General features: G+C 35.0%; 2 protein-coding genes across 9 annotated transcripts in view; one reads left to right on the top strand and one right to left on the bottom strand.

Annotated features, from left to right (window-relative positions):
• Window positions 1-2,156: 2,156 nt before the first annotated feature.
• Window positions 2,157-8,625, bottom strand: zgc:112416 (uncharacterized protein LOC550509 homolog). Of its 3 annotated transcripts, XM_067374643.1 has the most exons (10): window positions 8,578-8,625; window positions 7,257-7,306; window positions 7,051-7,108; window positions 6,715-6,788; window positions 5,484-5,666; window positions 5,154-5,265; window positions 3,298-3,446; window positions 3,018-3,202; window positions 2,390-2,444; window positions 2,157-2,289 (listed from the first exon to the last, which is right to left on the bottom strand). In XM_067374643.1, the coding sequence occupies exons 2-9, from the start codon at window positions 7,287-7,289 to the stop codon at window positions 2,402-2,404; spliced, it is 837 nt and encodes a 278-aa protein (XP_067230744.1). In that variant the 5' UTR covers window positions 7,290-7,306; window positions 8,578-8,625; the 3' UTR covers window positions 2,157-2,289; window positions 2,390-2,401. The 3 variants fall into 3 exon arrangements, with proteins under 3 accessions (XP_067230744.1, XP_067230742.1, XP_067230743.1); XM_067374641.1 differs by lacking the exon at window positions 8,578-8,625 and having other exon boundaries at window positions 7,257-7,391; XM_067374642.1 differs by lacking the exon at window positions 8,578-8,625 and having other exon boundaries at window positions 2,160-2,289; window positions 2,401-2,444; window positions 7,257-7,391.
• Window positions 8,626-8,916: 291 nt separating this feature from the next.
• Window positions 8,917-15,448, top strand: part of pcnt (pericentrin) — a 48,469-nt gene continuing 41,937 nt past the window's right edge. For 5 of the 6 annotated variants that reach the window (XM_067372713.1, XM_067372716.1, XM_067372714.1 and 2 more), the window contains exons 1-4: window positions 8,917-9,121; window positions 12,307-12,480; window positions 13,080-13,271; window positions 14,044-14,193. In XM_067372713.1, the coding sequence (XP_067228814.1) occupies window positions 9,074-9,121; window positions 12,307-12,480; window positions 13,080-13,271; window positions 14,044-14,193 (564 nt within the window). In that variant the 5' untranslated portion in view covers window positions 8,917-9,073. The remainder of the gene's footprint in view (window positions 9,122-12,306; window positions 12,481-13,079; window positions 13,272-14,043; window positions 14,194-15,448) is intronic. The other variant, XM_067372718.1, reaches the window with a different exon arrangement.

A 15,448-nucleotide genomic window follows, 5' to 3' on the forward strand; every position in this document is an offset into this window, starting at 1 on the left:
ACAATCATATATTACACGTTCCACTGTTTCTTTCTCCCCAAAATTCTCACACAGACCAGTCTCATGTATTCCAGTTATAAACAATGAAGCATTCAATCCCATATGTCCAAGTCTCATCCTAGTAATTAATACCTCTTCTTTCCTATTCTACCACTTATATTTCTTTTAATATTTACCATTTTTTTAATAATACATAAATGCCTTCCCTTATTATCAGTATTCCATTTTTCCTGCCATTCTTTATTAATATTTTCCTTAATAATTATTTGAACTTCACTTTTACTTAAAGGAACATTAAAATCTATGACTTCCCTTTTTAAAGTAGTTTTTTGTTAATTCATCAGAAGATTCATTACCATCTATTCCTACTGTACATGTGATGGCACCCAGCAGAATCCAACTACCACACCTTTTCTTTGAATCCGCCATAATAATGTAAATATTTCACACATCAGATCTTCTCTAGAAGAAGGATGAGTTGATAGCGATCCTATTATAATAAATCTGGAATATTTATTCCTACTCCTGTAATACCCGTTTTGGGGTCTTTGGATCCATCCATATAAATGTGCATACTTGCATAAAATCTTTCCTAAATATACTTATTTACATTATATTTAATCTTATCCATTTCCTCCCATTCCCTTTTCTTCTCTAGTATCTCTAAATCAATTTTGCTACAGAGCCTTTGAAGGATCAAAGAATATACACTAACAAGAATCAATTTAATTTTCAAAGAATGTGGTGGTCTTAATTTTCTACTTACCTGTGATTTTAAATGCAACAAACTCCCAATTAAGTTGTCTAATTTTCACAAACAAGCTTTGAATGCCTGGAAATTAGTCTTCAAACATAATTTCTCTCCCCATTCCTGTGTAATTTGGAATAACCAATATATATTATTCAAAAACAAAACCATTTTTTTTGGAATGATTGGTTTGACAAAGGCTTATTTTTTGTTACAGACTTGATAAATCAGTCAGGTGACTTATATAATTATAATGACTTAAAGAATATTTAATATTCTTTAAAGAATATTTAAAACTCATTCATTATCTCACCGAAACTACAAAAAACGAAAAGATGTATAATCCTGTAATTGGTTCTCTTCCTGCTCTGACTGTTGAGAAACTTTCCATTAGGGATAAAAAATGTAATAATATGTATATCAGAAGAATATTAACCAAAGAAAAAAGTGCTTCACCTAAGGCAATGGTTAAGTGGAAACAGAATTATCACTCCCTTGTTTTTCAGAATTTGTGGTCAGATATAAATAAATTTGTAATTGCTAATAAAGTCAAAGAAACTCACTTCAAAATAATAAACAGATACTATCCATGTAACAATTTTATTAGTAAATTTAAAGAAGGGTTTTCGCCATTATGTAGTTTTTGTAAAGAAGAAACAGAAACAATTGTACACTTATTCGTCAGTTGTAAGTATACCAAATTATTTTGGTCCCAAGTTTATATTTTTCTTTTTGACTTGTTTTACAAGTTTGTCACTATAACTGATGTAATGGTCTTGTTTATGGATTGTGATACTGGTTTATTGGAAATGGATAATATAGTTAAACTTCTTATTCTATTAGGGAAATATCTTAAGCGAAATGTATATCAACTGTACCAAATGGTAGACTGTTTTCCACTGATTTGAAGATTTTTTATGACTCTAACATAAATACAGAACAATCGAAAAGCTGTTAAGACATCTAAGCTGTTGAAAAAGATACTAGAAACATGACATGTCTCAAAGCGGAAGAAAAATATTGAGTGGATGCTCTTTTACCTGTTAAATATTCTATATCTGTTAAACCTTGTTTACAGCAGAGAAGGCGTGTGTAGTATTTTAAACATCACCATCATTACTTGACATGACATACCCTCACTCATCCAGACTTATGGGCTTAAGCTCTGTGTTGCGCAAGACAGCATTACACACTGTACTGCCTGTATGACTTTGACAAGTAACCTTACCCTAGTATGACTGCACTGCACAGTAAAGATAGGGTTGTATTTTAAAAGTGTGTTGCATGGCAGAACAGCGACGAAAACTACATACCAGTGAATTTAACATTTTTATTAAACCGAGTAACACAATTGAAGCTCTTTTAAAATATCTCTGTAATAACATTTAATAAATCCTTAAATTATTAGGCTATAACGAAATTAAAAACACAATAAAATGCCTGCCGTATTGAAAACTTTAAATTAAATATAAAAACATTTATGTCAATGTGTAATCTGTTTTTGAAGATGAAGCAGGATCCATCTGCACTTGGCAATTTGGCTGGAAAAAGGGAGGAAATAAGATGTTAAACTTCTAATATCTTTAAAAAAAATAATATAAATTGTAATATAATAATATAGATAAAGAAAAGGGAGATTACTTTATGTTTACCTCAGTGTCCAAGTGGAGTTCTGGAGTTTGCATCAATTCCCATTCTTCAAGGCAAAACAAGTTAACATGAGTATATGATTCACCATGACTGACAAGTGAATGTTTTAAACCAAAAGTACCACAAAATACACCATACCTATTGAGGCTAATTTTAAAACGATGTAGTGATTTTTGTTTTTGGCAAAAACATTTGTACTGTACATCCAGTATGTGAAACATCTGGTATTGTGACCCTATATATGTATGAACAACATATGTAAACAACATGTAAATGATAAAGTTGATTTAAGGTCCTGCAGGGGCCAGTTGCATAAACTAAATCACTATTTTAAGACTGAGTATAAAGAAGTAGTCTGACCAACTAGCAGTTAGCCAAGGAGTATTCAGTCTTATTTTTCGAATTCAAATTAGACCAATCTATGGTTTATGTAACTCAATTTACTGACGATATGACCAGTCTTAAAAAATAAGACTAGTCTAAGCAGTTAATGAAACCGACTAACAAGCATATAAAGTATAGAGACAAGACTTACAAGCAACTGTTCCCAAATAATTTCTGATCCATTTTAATATTTATTTATTTTATTATTATTCATAGTTACACTGTTGACTCTTACGTGTTTAAAGGAGGCAGAGTTACAGGACCAATCACATGCTGCACTGCTGGCTGATAAGTCCCGCCTTGTCCTGCTGACATTGTAGAGGGCCAAACAGAGTAGCCAATTGGAGGGAGAGGTGGTCCATGGGAGCCGTAGTGATGGTGATGATGAACAGCCCCTCCTCTCACTGTTGAATAATGTTCCTAAACAACATCAAATTAGCATTGTAACTTACTACTACATTGAGAAATGAACACATATCAACTTTATGTTGAACACAATATCCCCTGATGGTTACCTGCCCTGAATGTGAGGCTGTGTGAGGAGTGATATGACTGGGATTTCCTCCTGGGGACACAGCCACTGGTGGAAGAGCCTTCAGCATCATATTGTGCATGATGATCTGATGCATCTGAGCATTCTGCATGAGCATCAACTCCACCATATCTGTCGTCATAAGAACAATGAAGTAAAGATCGCATGGCCTATAGCTATGTTGTTTTAACTTCATTTAGTTTGTTCTTATTGACTATTAATGTTTCAGGCATGCAACTTGAACCACCAACTACACTACTGTTGAAAAGTTTGGGTCAGTAAGATTTATTTAAGCATTTTAAAGAAGAGTCTTCTGTTCACCAAGACTGAAGAAATTTTTTTTCTGTAATGTCAAAGCTCATTTTCAGCAGACATTGCTCCAGTTTTCAATGTCACATGAAATCATTCAGAAATCATTGTGATATGCTGATTTGGTGCTTAAGAATCATTTCATATTATTACTTGAAAATGGTTGTGCTGCCTGATGAAGTATGGAAAGTATGGAAGTGCTTTATACAGGATTCTGAACAGAAAGCATGAAGAACAGCATTTCGCCACCTTGGAATTATAAGGTTCTATCTAAATTCTTTGGAGTTTTGAGATAATGAGCTTCAAAGTTTTTGCATTCCATACTCCTTTGTAGATGGAACCTTTTTATTTTCTAAAAAAAAGACCCAAAATTTACACAACTTAAAAAAAATCAAATCACATAGTATAAATAAATTGTCACAGAATAAGAATATGCGAATAACTCAATTTTGACAAAAAATGTCAGACAGAACCTTTCAATTCCAAGGTGACGATTTATTTGAAATATAAATCTTTTGGAACGTTATAAATTGTTTTTACTGTCACATTTGACTATTTTAATGTGTCCTTGCTAAATAAAACTATCAATTTCTTTCAAAAAATCTTTCTGACACCAAACTTTTAAATGGTAGTGTATTTGTTAAAGAATAATCAGAAGCAAAATATATTTTCTCTCTTATAAGTTGCTTTTTGTTGGGAAGTACCTGTAAACAAGTTTAAATGGCCTATAGTCATACTTATTATCAGTGTTGGGGAAAGTTACTTTTAAAAGTAATTACGTAAAAGTAACTAATCGCATTAGTTACTTTTTATGGAAAGTAATGTGTTACATTACTTTTGCGTTACTTTTTCTTATCTGGGCTAGTCTTGTTTGTTTGTTTTTATAACAACAAAAAAGTTCTATTTTTGGCAAATGTAAAGACCCTTTCACACCAAAAGTGAAATGAAGAAGCCTCAGGCTGAAGGAAATGCAAATTCATGCCTGTACAGTAGAGGGCGCAGCTCAAAGAAACAAGCCTTTCAGCTGCTGGCATTCTGGAATACAGAAGAATAGGATGCAGGAGAAGAAGTAAATGAGTAAATGCTTAGTTCAGAACTACAATAACCATCATGTTAACACTGCGCACACAACGCCTCTGCACTTACTCCCGATTTCTCTCAACATGGGGACAGGAGAGCTGTCAGTCAATAAATTTTAAAACAAAGTAACTTGCATTACTTTTTTAAAAAAGTAACTCAGATATTTTGTTGTAAATTTAAAAGTAATGTTACTTTACTAGTTACTTGAAAAAAGTAATCTGAAAATGTAACTCGCATTACTTGTAATGCATTACCCCCAACACTGCTTATTATTACTTAGTACTTTTATTAGTTACTTTTTGGCTTAGTACATTTACATTTATTCATTTAGCAGATGCTTTTATCCAATGTGACTTACAAATAAGTATACAATAACAGTTGTTGTAGTATACAAGGCTTAGTATACAATAACTTCTGGGGGTTTTTTCTGTATTTGATGTCTGGGTATACCTTCTTTAATACTTCCTGATCTGTAGGGAAAGGTTTGTGGGGGTGGGATTTGTGCTATGAGAGGCTGTTGCTGTGGTAACTGCTGGATAATGGTGGCTGGCTGCTGAGGAACCTTGTGGAAGGAGAAATATAAGTTATTAGAGGACAGCCAGCAATATATCATTGTTATAGACACACACACACACAAATTGTTTATATGTACTTGTATATTTTAGAACAGGTATTTCAATGAACTGGAATAGTAAATATAGATATTCTGTGCAGGATCAGGCCAGTATAAGATGCTAGAAATAGAATACAACAGCTGGAGGGTAAGAAAAGGTTTCATACGGTGTGTTGAATGATTTGAGGGGGTTGAGGGGCAGGAGGAGGAAGAGGAGCAGGTGGTGCACTTTGGTAGACATGGATGGGAGGCACATGCTGGAGTGGCCCAAGAAGAGGTTCATAATGATATTGCCTATGAGATCCACCCCATGTGTGTGGCCTTCCCAGATCCTCCATCATATGCTGTTCCTGTTACATACACATAAACATACCCAAATGCACACTTATATTTGTGATTTAAATGATAAAATGTTTCTAACTACTATTTTCATGACACTTTGTTCAAGATGAGAGGCTGTGCATTGCAGAGCCAATGTGTGGAGCTTGACTTTCAGCTCCCCATCTCTGGATGTTATGGGCAGTGCTTGAAGGTCCAATGTGACCCTAACCCTAAGCTTACCCTATACCTAAACCTAAATTAGGTTAAAGGGTTAGTTCACCCAAAAATGAAAATTCTGTCATTAATTACCCACCCTCATGCCACTCCAAACCTGTAAGACCTTCATTCATCTTTGGAACACAAATTAAGATATTTTTGATGAAATCCGTGAGCTATCTGGCCTCTGATAGACTGCAACACAACTACCACTTTCAAGGCCCAGAAAGGTAGTAAAGACATTGGTAAAATAGTCCATGTGACTACAGTCATTCATGTTATGAAGCGACAAGAAAACTCTTTGTGCGCAAAAAACAAAAAAACATAACAACTTTATTCAACAATTTCTTCTCTTCCTTGTCCGTCTCCTACACTGTTCACGTAGTAAACACAGTGCAGCGCTTCCGGGTTCTTCGTCAGAATGCCAGCACAGTATTCGCTGACGCTGAATGAAGTCATTAGTTTTGTTTGTTTTTTTGTGCACAAAATGTATTCTTGTCGCTTCATAACATTAAGGTTGAACCACTGGAGTCACATGGACTATTTTAACCACGTCTTTAATACCTTTCTGGGCCTTGAAAGTCTTAATTGTGTTGCAGTCTATCGGAGGCCAGAAAGCTCTCGGATTTCATCAAAAATATCTTAATTTGTGTTATGAAGAGAAACGAAGGTCTTACCTGTTTGGAGCAAAATGAGGGTTGATGACAGAAATTTAATTTTTGTGTGAACTAACCCTTTAAGTTCCACCCATTAGTTACTTGTTAAATTGAAAACCACTTGTTCAAGATCTTGATAATTTAACAGAAACTTTTCTTATGTGAATAATAATCACTTTAGTATCATCTCTGTGAAACATTATACCCTCAGTCTCTGTAGGAGGTTTCTCTTCCGTCTCAGAGCGCTATGTAATGCATATGCCTGACCATCATAACTTCCTGCGGAATTAAAAAACAAGGAATTAGTCTTGTTGTATTCTGTATTTACAACATCCTCATCTGCTTTTGTTTTTATTCCTTGATAGGTTTAATGTAGGCTTAGCATAAACTACTGAGATAATTAATAAACAGGCAATCTGTCTGGCAACATTTTTTTTTTCAGGTCAGAATTTTAGTAAGAGAGACAAAGCACAAATCATTTCAATCATGCAATATAGTTCAAAACTCTAAAAATACAATAATGCAGTGCACAAAAACATACTTGTGGAAAGTGCTGAACCCTCTCGTTCAGTGTTGTCATTTCTCTCATTCTCCAGTCTCTAAAGAGGAACAAACAAATGATAATGAAGCCTCATAGTCTCTTCATAAACAAGATAGTCTCATGATAGAATGTTGTCAACAGGAAAGAAAGAAAATGATGTCAGTAATGTATAACTGATAAATATTTATCACATTAAAATAACTTACCTTTTCCAGCATTTTCAATCTCAGCCTTGTCATTTGGTCAAACACTGGATCTGCCATTTTAAAAACACCTTTTAGATAAGTTTATTTAGTTATTGTCCATGCTTGCTGTCGAAAGGTGTCCGTTGTCAAAAACATTTCTGTGTTCTTTGCCCAACCCTCACGTTGCTAAGTTACATTAGAAATCCAGACAGAGGCTCTTTTGTTTATGGTGTGGTAGACCAATAGTAGACTACTCTAAAATAATAAATAAATAAATAATTAGGCTAAATGGAAGAACATATTGCAGTTTTAAACAAACTAGTTTGAATTTGCATTTAACCCTAGAATGCATAAACCAAAACAAAAAAAAAAACTACATGAATGCTTAAAGGGGGTCAAAATGAACCACTGGAACACTGTAAAACATTTCAGCTGGTTAAACTTAGAAATGAAAGTTCACCTGCTGCCTTAAAAATGTGAGTTAACTCAACTAAACATAAGTTAACTCAACTTGAAAATAACCTTTGTTTCAACTCACAAATAGTCAAGACAATGCATTACTTTAAGTTTAATTTTTCATTTAAAATAATGCATTGTCTTGACTATTCGGGAGTTGAAACAAAGGTTATTTTTAACAAAGGTTATTTTTTCATTTTTAAGGCAGCAGGTGAACTTTCATTTCTAAGTTTAACCAGCTGAAAATATTTTACAGTGAATTAATGGCTTTCAATATTCAAGAAAATAGGTATCCTATTAATGAAATCATTTAAAATGATTAGTGATACACTAATGTTTTATTATATAAAACATGTGTATTTGTCTATTTTCCTTGCATATATACATTACAAATGATGAAATGTATTCTTTTTAAAATGCAGTTGTATTTTTTCTAAACTCTAAACTAATTTAGATCTACTGTAAAGTATATTCTAGTCTGAACATTCATTCCACGTTTTTCACAGACCATGTGAAAATTATCTTTTCAGAGAGTTTGCACCTCTTCCTTTGTTTATGTATGTGTTTTAAGCATTTATAAATGTATAGCATTACGTTTTATTTGTAGCATTTTATACAACATTATCAGTATGTCATAATTAATAGAGATAATACATATAATATTACCTTTTTTGGAATTTTTTGGAACATTTTTATACCTTTATACTCAAAATAAAAGGTAATGATTACATTTGTTCTATTTTTTATAATATTATATTATCAAAAGTGTATTATATAGCATTTACAATTTATGAGACTGGGCCTTATTTTATTAAGATGATATAAAGAGAAAAAAATAACAACAACTTTTGTTATGTCGTTTCCAAACTCAGCCTTTGTTACTTACTGGTTGATCTTATTCACCCGGGCTTTTACCCGCGTCTCTCATTTGTCAATCGGATTCGAGAGTACCATAACAAATACACAACCTACGGAGGATGTCGTTTCTCACTACCGTGCTCCGCAATAGGCTCTAGAGGTTGTCAATCAAGGGGTCATGCTTGAAAACGCATTTTGATTGGCCACTCGGGCCCAATGCATTTAAAGGAGGGCGTTTTAAAAAGAGCAGGTGCATTTCTGCAACAACAAATGTCATTGGCTGCCAAGTTCACGTCCTTTGTTCTAATAGGTTCTCGCAGGCTGTCAATCCGATAAGGGCGGGGATAAACACACTTCGCGGCCATGTTGAAAATTACATTGACAGTTACTCCTTAGGAAAATCTCTCAACTCACAAAACATTGCGAAAAATTCGTTTGGAGAGTTTTACGGAAACACAGTTTTGGTCTGCTTGGCATCCGCTTGAGCGTTTCTTTCATTCCCATGAAATTCCTTGATCCAGGAGATGGATCAGGATGAAAGGCAGAGAAAATTAGAGGCCGGACGAGCAAAGGTAAGTGCTAGCATTAGCAGTAACTTTACACAGGCTTGTTTTGAATTTGAATGCTCCTTTAATATTCTTTATGCCTGTAATTACATCAGCTATTACATTTAATTAACATTAGGTGTTTTTTTCTATCCTTTTATTTCGGCTTCCCAGAGAAATCGCAGTCAATCCTATTCTTGTTCTTGTACAGTATCTTATTACAAAACTTGTTGGAACTAATCAGGCCGGATTTATTTGTCTGCACATCACTGCCTAACTGAGCCACAGTGCTGAATATTATAGAAATATGTTATTATTTAGTGATAATGGACAAAATTAGGATTAAACACTGTACCTCGTTCATTTGCAATGTTTCCCAAATTCAGAACGATATTCCTCAGCTCGAATGTTTGTTTAATGTGTTAAAATACAGATTTGGGTATTTATTTAGTTTGCATTTGGGCTGAAAAGTACAAGTTTTGTATGCGAATTGTTTTTCTTTCTAGCGGAAACTTATTTTATTTGCTTTTGGTATGTTTCAAGTTGCAATTAAAGTTATATTTGCTGTTGAATATGAAGGAAAAGTGATACAGCTCTGTCTCTAGGCAGGATCAGTGCAGCTCACAGGTATCGACAGTATATATTTAGCTCGAGAGCTTTTATGGGAACTGTGCTTTATCTGCATTGAGAGGAAAACCCCGAGATGAAGTGACCGATCTTTTCATTTGTTAGGCGTTTGTTTACGTTCCTGCTTTAAAAGGTCAAACGCTTCAAATAATGTGAACCACCCGATACTGGCTGTATTTCTGAATAATTTCTGATTGTTGAATGACACTTTTCAATCAACAGAAGAATCCAGCCTGTTATTTATTAAGAGACCTGTAGGAGGCACAATACGATTAAAATATCAACACCGCAAAGGATGCATTTCAGGACTCTTAAAATTGAAATTGTCATAATTTGCTTATGTTTCATAAGTTTAACTTCCATATTTATTTTATGTGGAACATACACATTTGTACTTTAATTGTATGGGGGAAAGTCCTCAGTCTTTTGTGTTCCATGAAAGAAAGTCATTACTGATTTTGCAGCATGAGTAATGACAGAATTCATGAATTTCATAATTTGAGGCAACATTTTTGGTCGCTAAAGAGCTTGTATTTTTCATTAAATGTTTATTATTATAAATGACATGGAACCTTATTGGTTTGTCTGTATTATTCAACTCATTCTCACTTCCAAAGGACCAAGCAATTTCATCAAATCCTCTTCTGTTATCCAGGCAGCTATAATATCCCTGTAGTGACTTGGCTGATTCTGCACCATTTGCAACAAACTTGAATACATCATGATAAAATTCTAATTATTTGGTTGTTGGTGTATGTTTACACATTCATAATCACTGTAAGATGCCCTATCGGAGGTGGCTGCTGCATTGTCAAGCATATTATCTGGCCTCAATCTCTCTTGCATTGGCTTTAGGTCATTTATCCACATTAAATGCATTAATGTTCAAGTATTTAACAGTTGACTATGGGAAGTGTCTGGACTGTTGTGTGTTTGTAGATTCATTAAGCTCAAAGATTAAACCGTTGTAGATTGGCTTGCAGGTTGCCATGGCGTTTGTTAAAAATCGTTTAACTGATTAATTGGTCAAAATTCTAACTGTCGGTTAACGGTTAACCAGTTAATTATGAGCATCCTTACTTGCAAGTGAACAAATTAGGACAAAAGTATTGTGATTTCCCTACTGTAGTGTATAGTGGTGTATACTACTTTTATATATATATATAATATAAAATCTAAAATCTAAAATTTTTCTAAATGTTTAGCATCCTAAAACACCAGGGTGAATGTAATGCAGGCTGACACAGTGTATCACAACCTTTAAAATCCAGGTACAACTCAATGAAAATACTCTTTACTCTGTTCAATTTGTACACTGATCATCGGTTGTAGCTCTTAAATTTGAACTAAAAATGCACCAAATCAGACCATTTTAACTTTAAAATGTGCATTTTCATATTGGGGACCATGCCCCCAGACCCCTCTAGAAGTACTGAGGTCCAACCTCATCTCACAAAATCCTGTGGGAAACATTGGACCTATAATGTTTAATCAATGTCATAACTGGACCTTCCATTGAAAATTAGACTTTTTCTGGTCCATTTAAAAGATATTATTATATATTTTTTTAAACGCACGGATAAGTATATTTAATATAAATAATATTTCAGATGTGCATTTTAGTGAATGTTACAGAGAATGTCCTGAATATTGAATGTAAGCCGCCGTTCCAGAAACTGTTTGTGGCTTGTCGTCCCCCAGGCTCTCTTCATATCAACATCTTATGTGATTTGACATTCAGTGGGCGAAACACAAACCGATTCCCTACATGTTTATGAAAGCAGGTCAAAAGTAATCCAGCAGAATAGCCTGCTCTTGTGATTTTTCAGGTGTATTCATACTCCGATCTGGGTTAGAGGTTTAGTCCAGAGGGTGGGTCCACACAGTATGTACGTTTATGTGAATGGTTTGCGTGTATTCACTCCTCCTCTTCCTTTTTCATTTGGTTCTCAATGAATCCTACAGAGAACAGCTCTTCACTTTGCGTTTCTTGGTTCTCATAGTCGTAGACCTGCCCAGAAATCATAAGGCATTCTGTTTGGTTGATGGATTGCTGTCATGTGACTGTAATTTAACAGCCTTAGGGGTTATGCTGATGTTTGTTCATAGAAGCACCATTGTAATATTTGGTCCAGCAGGACTCATTTCAGCTTGTTTTAATCTGGAATAAGCTTCTTAAGGCAGTTGTGAGAAACGTCTCTTGCAGAATTGTGCGTATTTCAGGCGCCACAACGTTTCCATACTTGAGGATCAGGGATTCTCCAAAGAAGGAAGAGGATGATAGTTTTTAGAAGATGAAGAGCCCATCATTTTTCCTGCCTTAAACATCATCTATTTGGATATCATATTTTTTTAAACCTGGTTTTCTTGCTGTTGTCTTTCACATTATGGATTAAATCATCCCTTAAGATGAATTTGCCTTATTTTGTTTGTTCTAATTATGAGACATTAGACATGCAGGAGATGCAGCCATTTGACGTTTGACATGGCTCATATTTCAAGCTCACCAAAATGCTGATTCTATGTTCTTGCTATCTTATCCTGATGTACGTTTCCCTCTACCTGTCCCTCAACCTCTGGCGCAGCTTGCTCACTTTAGACAGCGTCGGGCGAAAAGCGACAGTTCGAGCACGCAGAAAAAGACGGCGAAGAGGAAGGGCCCGACTGGCCAGACAAATGACCTGTCAGCGCAAGAGCGCCACCTAGAGGAACCACAGACAGACGATTGTCATGGAGAGATCAGCAAGGAATACTTGGAGGTTTGCTTCTTATTTTAAGTGTTTTTGAATTCACACAATTGCCCTGTTTCTTTGTTACAGCTTACAAATTATTTAATACAAAACGATCACTAAATATCAATAAAAAAAACTTTGTGAAGCTAAGTCAGATGCATCAACACAAACCAAAAAATAAAAAATTCCAGAGTATCTGAACATTAGAAATGAGCTTCTAAAACAAGATTCCTTAAAAAAAAAAAAAAACACACAATGGTTGTAGAAAATATGGCACAAAACTTTACTGAAATATATGTAGGCATTGGGGGAAAAATATGACCCCTTTAAAAAATGGGTCAGTTGATGATTTTATTGAATTTAATGGCTAGTCTGCTTGACAATATTAATGTAAAGTCTTTCACCATTCAGTTGTTGCATGTCATTTAATGTACATGTATATGTATATAGCATGTGCAAGTTGCACAATTTGCACAAGCAGAGGCAAATTTCAAGTCTATAGAATGTATATTTATTCTCCCTCCCCATCTGACAAAAAATAGGTCAGTTAACATAACATGGCTGGGGGGTATGTAGTCATGGTAACACAAACTGTGGAAAATATGCATGTTTGTCTGAACATTTAGGCATCACTCAGGCTTGACGGCACAGACAGCAGTGTTTCAGATGTCCATCAGTGCAGCAGAGAGGCAGATGAAACTAATGCCCAGGAAAAGAGCTCCTCTGGCTCTCTGGCAGAGTCAGAGCTGCCCGATCAGGCTGAAGGCGAACTTGCCGAAATGATTATAGTTGCACATACTGGCAAAGAACAACTGAAGGTAAACCTTAACACACAAAACGGTCCTATACACTTGAAGTTATGTTGTTTTCCCATGCTTGCTATGCACATGTAGTATGTTTGCCTATCCCATTAGATCAGCAGCTGAACAGACACTTTAGCAAAAAAAAAAAAAAAAAAAAATTATTTATTTGGCAGTATTTATTTGATTAGTTGGCAGTTTTTTAAAATTTTTTTTTTTTTTTTTTTTTTTTTGTACATGCACTACATTTCCCCCCGTTTTTGTCCATTTTTGTGTGAGGAACATGACTAACACACTTTTCTCAGATATTGCTGTTGAATAGTTTTCTCAAAATCTAAAGGAAGATTTCAGTGTGGTGTACAGCCATTATCCTGAAATAGAAACAAGAGTCTCTCCAAACTGGGTTACATCTGTCCATTTGACTGGATTAATTTGTGGTCATGGTTATGAACACATCTAGAAACCTGAGGCAGAGTACTGTTTTCTGGAGCGTAGTGTTTAAAATAATTGGTTTGCATTTCTGATGGTGCAGAGGGAAAGAAGCAACCAATCAGATTTCACAGATGAGGTTAAACGTATCCACGTTCATTGCACTCATGGATTTAAGGATTATGATTTCTTGCTCCAGTCATGTTTTGACTTACTGTGTACTCTTCCTGAGTAAGCCTCAATTTTTAGGTGCCAAAAAGTGTTTGCACTTATTCTGCAAAATGTAACTTGAGTCCAAATTAGAATTACTTTTGTTTTTAACTTAAAGAATACTGTTGAAATTGCTTAATTCTTCACTCAGCAATTGCAGGCTGCAGTAGAGAAACGGAATGAGATCATATCACAGCTTAGTAAGAACCTGCAGGTGGCGCTGCAGAGCAGAGACCAGGTACAATTGGAGGCGCAGCAGCTCACGGGTCAGATTCAGGCACTACAACAGCAACTACAGCAGGTAAAGTTCAAGCATTAAAGGGGACCTATTATGCCCCTTTTTACAAGAATTGATATAAGTCTCAGGTGTCCCTAGAATGTGTCTGTGAAGTTTCAGCTCAAAATACCCCACAGATCTTTTATACCATGTTGTAAATGCCTTTTTTCTTTTTCTTTTTTTTTTTTTAACGGAACCAAAAACAAGCTGTTTTCGTGCATGTATCTTTAAATGCAAATGAGCTGCTGCTCCCCACCCCTCCTTCAAGAAGAGGGCGGAGCCTTTACAGCTCGTGCCTTGATACGCTGCCAGAGCATCTGTTTGGGTTTGATTATCATCTCTATTGTGGTCACACTCACGTGACATTGTAGTTCTTAGTCATCATGACAGTTTATTATTTGCATGCGTTTTAAAGCCATATCAGTTTATACTTCTGATATATGGTCATATATGGCTGGCTGTCAGATGGCACGTCGCGTGAGTATTAAACAAATTTCTCTTTCACGTCTTAATATTGTGCTTAACCTTGTGTGTATTTGACAGTTTATGTCAAAAGCAATTAAAGTTCACATAAGTCTGTCTATGAACGTAAACAGCAGGGAACAAAATTGCATGTTTATTAATATATAATAAACGTAATATGCAATACCTACTGCTGTAGAAGCTGTTAATATGAATCAAACAACAAAAGAAAAACACAAAATCATTCGCTGCTCATGATTTAATATTTTTAGTAGCTTTAGTAAGAATACATTTCTTACTTGAATGCTGCTGTTAAATGCTTTAGCGAGCAGATAAACATGGAGGGCTGTGTACAACTCACTCAGGGGAGGAGCAAAGCTAATAGGGCAGATTCAGTCGCCAATTGTGGGCAGAGCTTGTTTGATGCCACATTGGAGTACATTTCTGAATGGCTTATTTTGAGATGTTGTTTCTGATTTATGGGGAAAATAACAAACTGATAGGATAGATTTTTACCACAACAGGGTGGTTGTGTACACACGCTGTGGACACATAATCACATCCATTAGTGTATCTCACTCCTGCTCCTAGAGTCCACAACACTGATTTATTCACTTATAAAGCACTCTAGTAAAAATTTAATTGGGTATATCTGGTTTAAGTTTAAAATGTATACTTTTGGGGTTGGAAAGAACCAAATAGAGAAATGCTAGTTTCACTTTGGCATGAAACATGTTCACTAGTATTGACTTCTACCGACAATACATCTAATCCTCTGAATATAGTTTGGTCTCCTGAATGGCTAAATGAGCAAACC

The sequence above is a fragment of the Chanodichthys erythropterus genome, chromosome 21, assembly GCF_024489055.1.
Source record: "Chanodichthys erythropterus isolate Z2021 chromosome 21, ASM2448905v1, whole genome shotgun sequence".
NCBI lineage: Eukaryota > Metazoa > Chordata > Actinopteri > Cypriniformes > Xenocyprididae > Chanodichthys > Chanodichthys erythropterus.

Coding starts and splice junctions, on each gene's coding strand:
- zgc:112416 (XM_067374641.1), bottom strand. CDS start 7,313: ATGGCAGATCCAGTGTTTGACCAAATGACAAGGCTGAGATTGAAAATG. Junction 5,667..6,714: donor ACCTCCTACAGAGACTGAGG/GTATAATGTTTC, acceptor TGTATGTAACAG/GAACAGCATATGATGGAGGA. Junction 3,203..3,297: donor CAGCCTCACATTCAGGGCAG/GTAACCATCAGG, acceptor GATGTTGTTTAG/GAACATTATTCAACAGTGAG.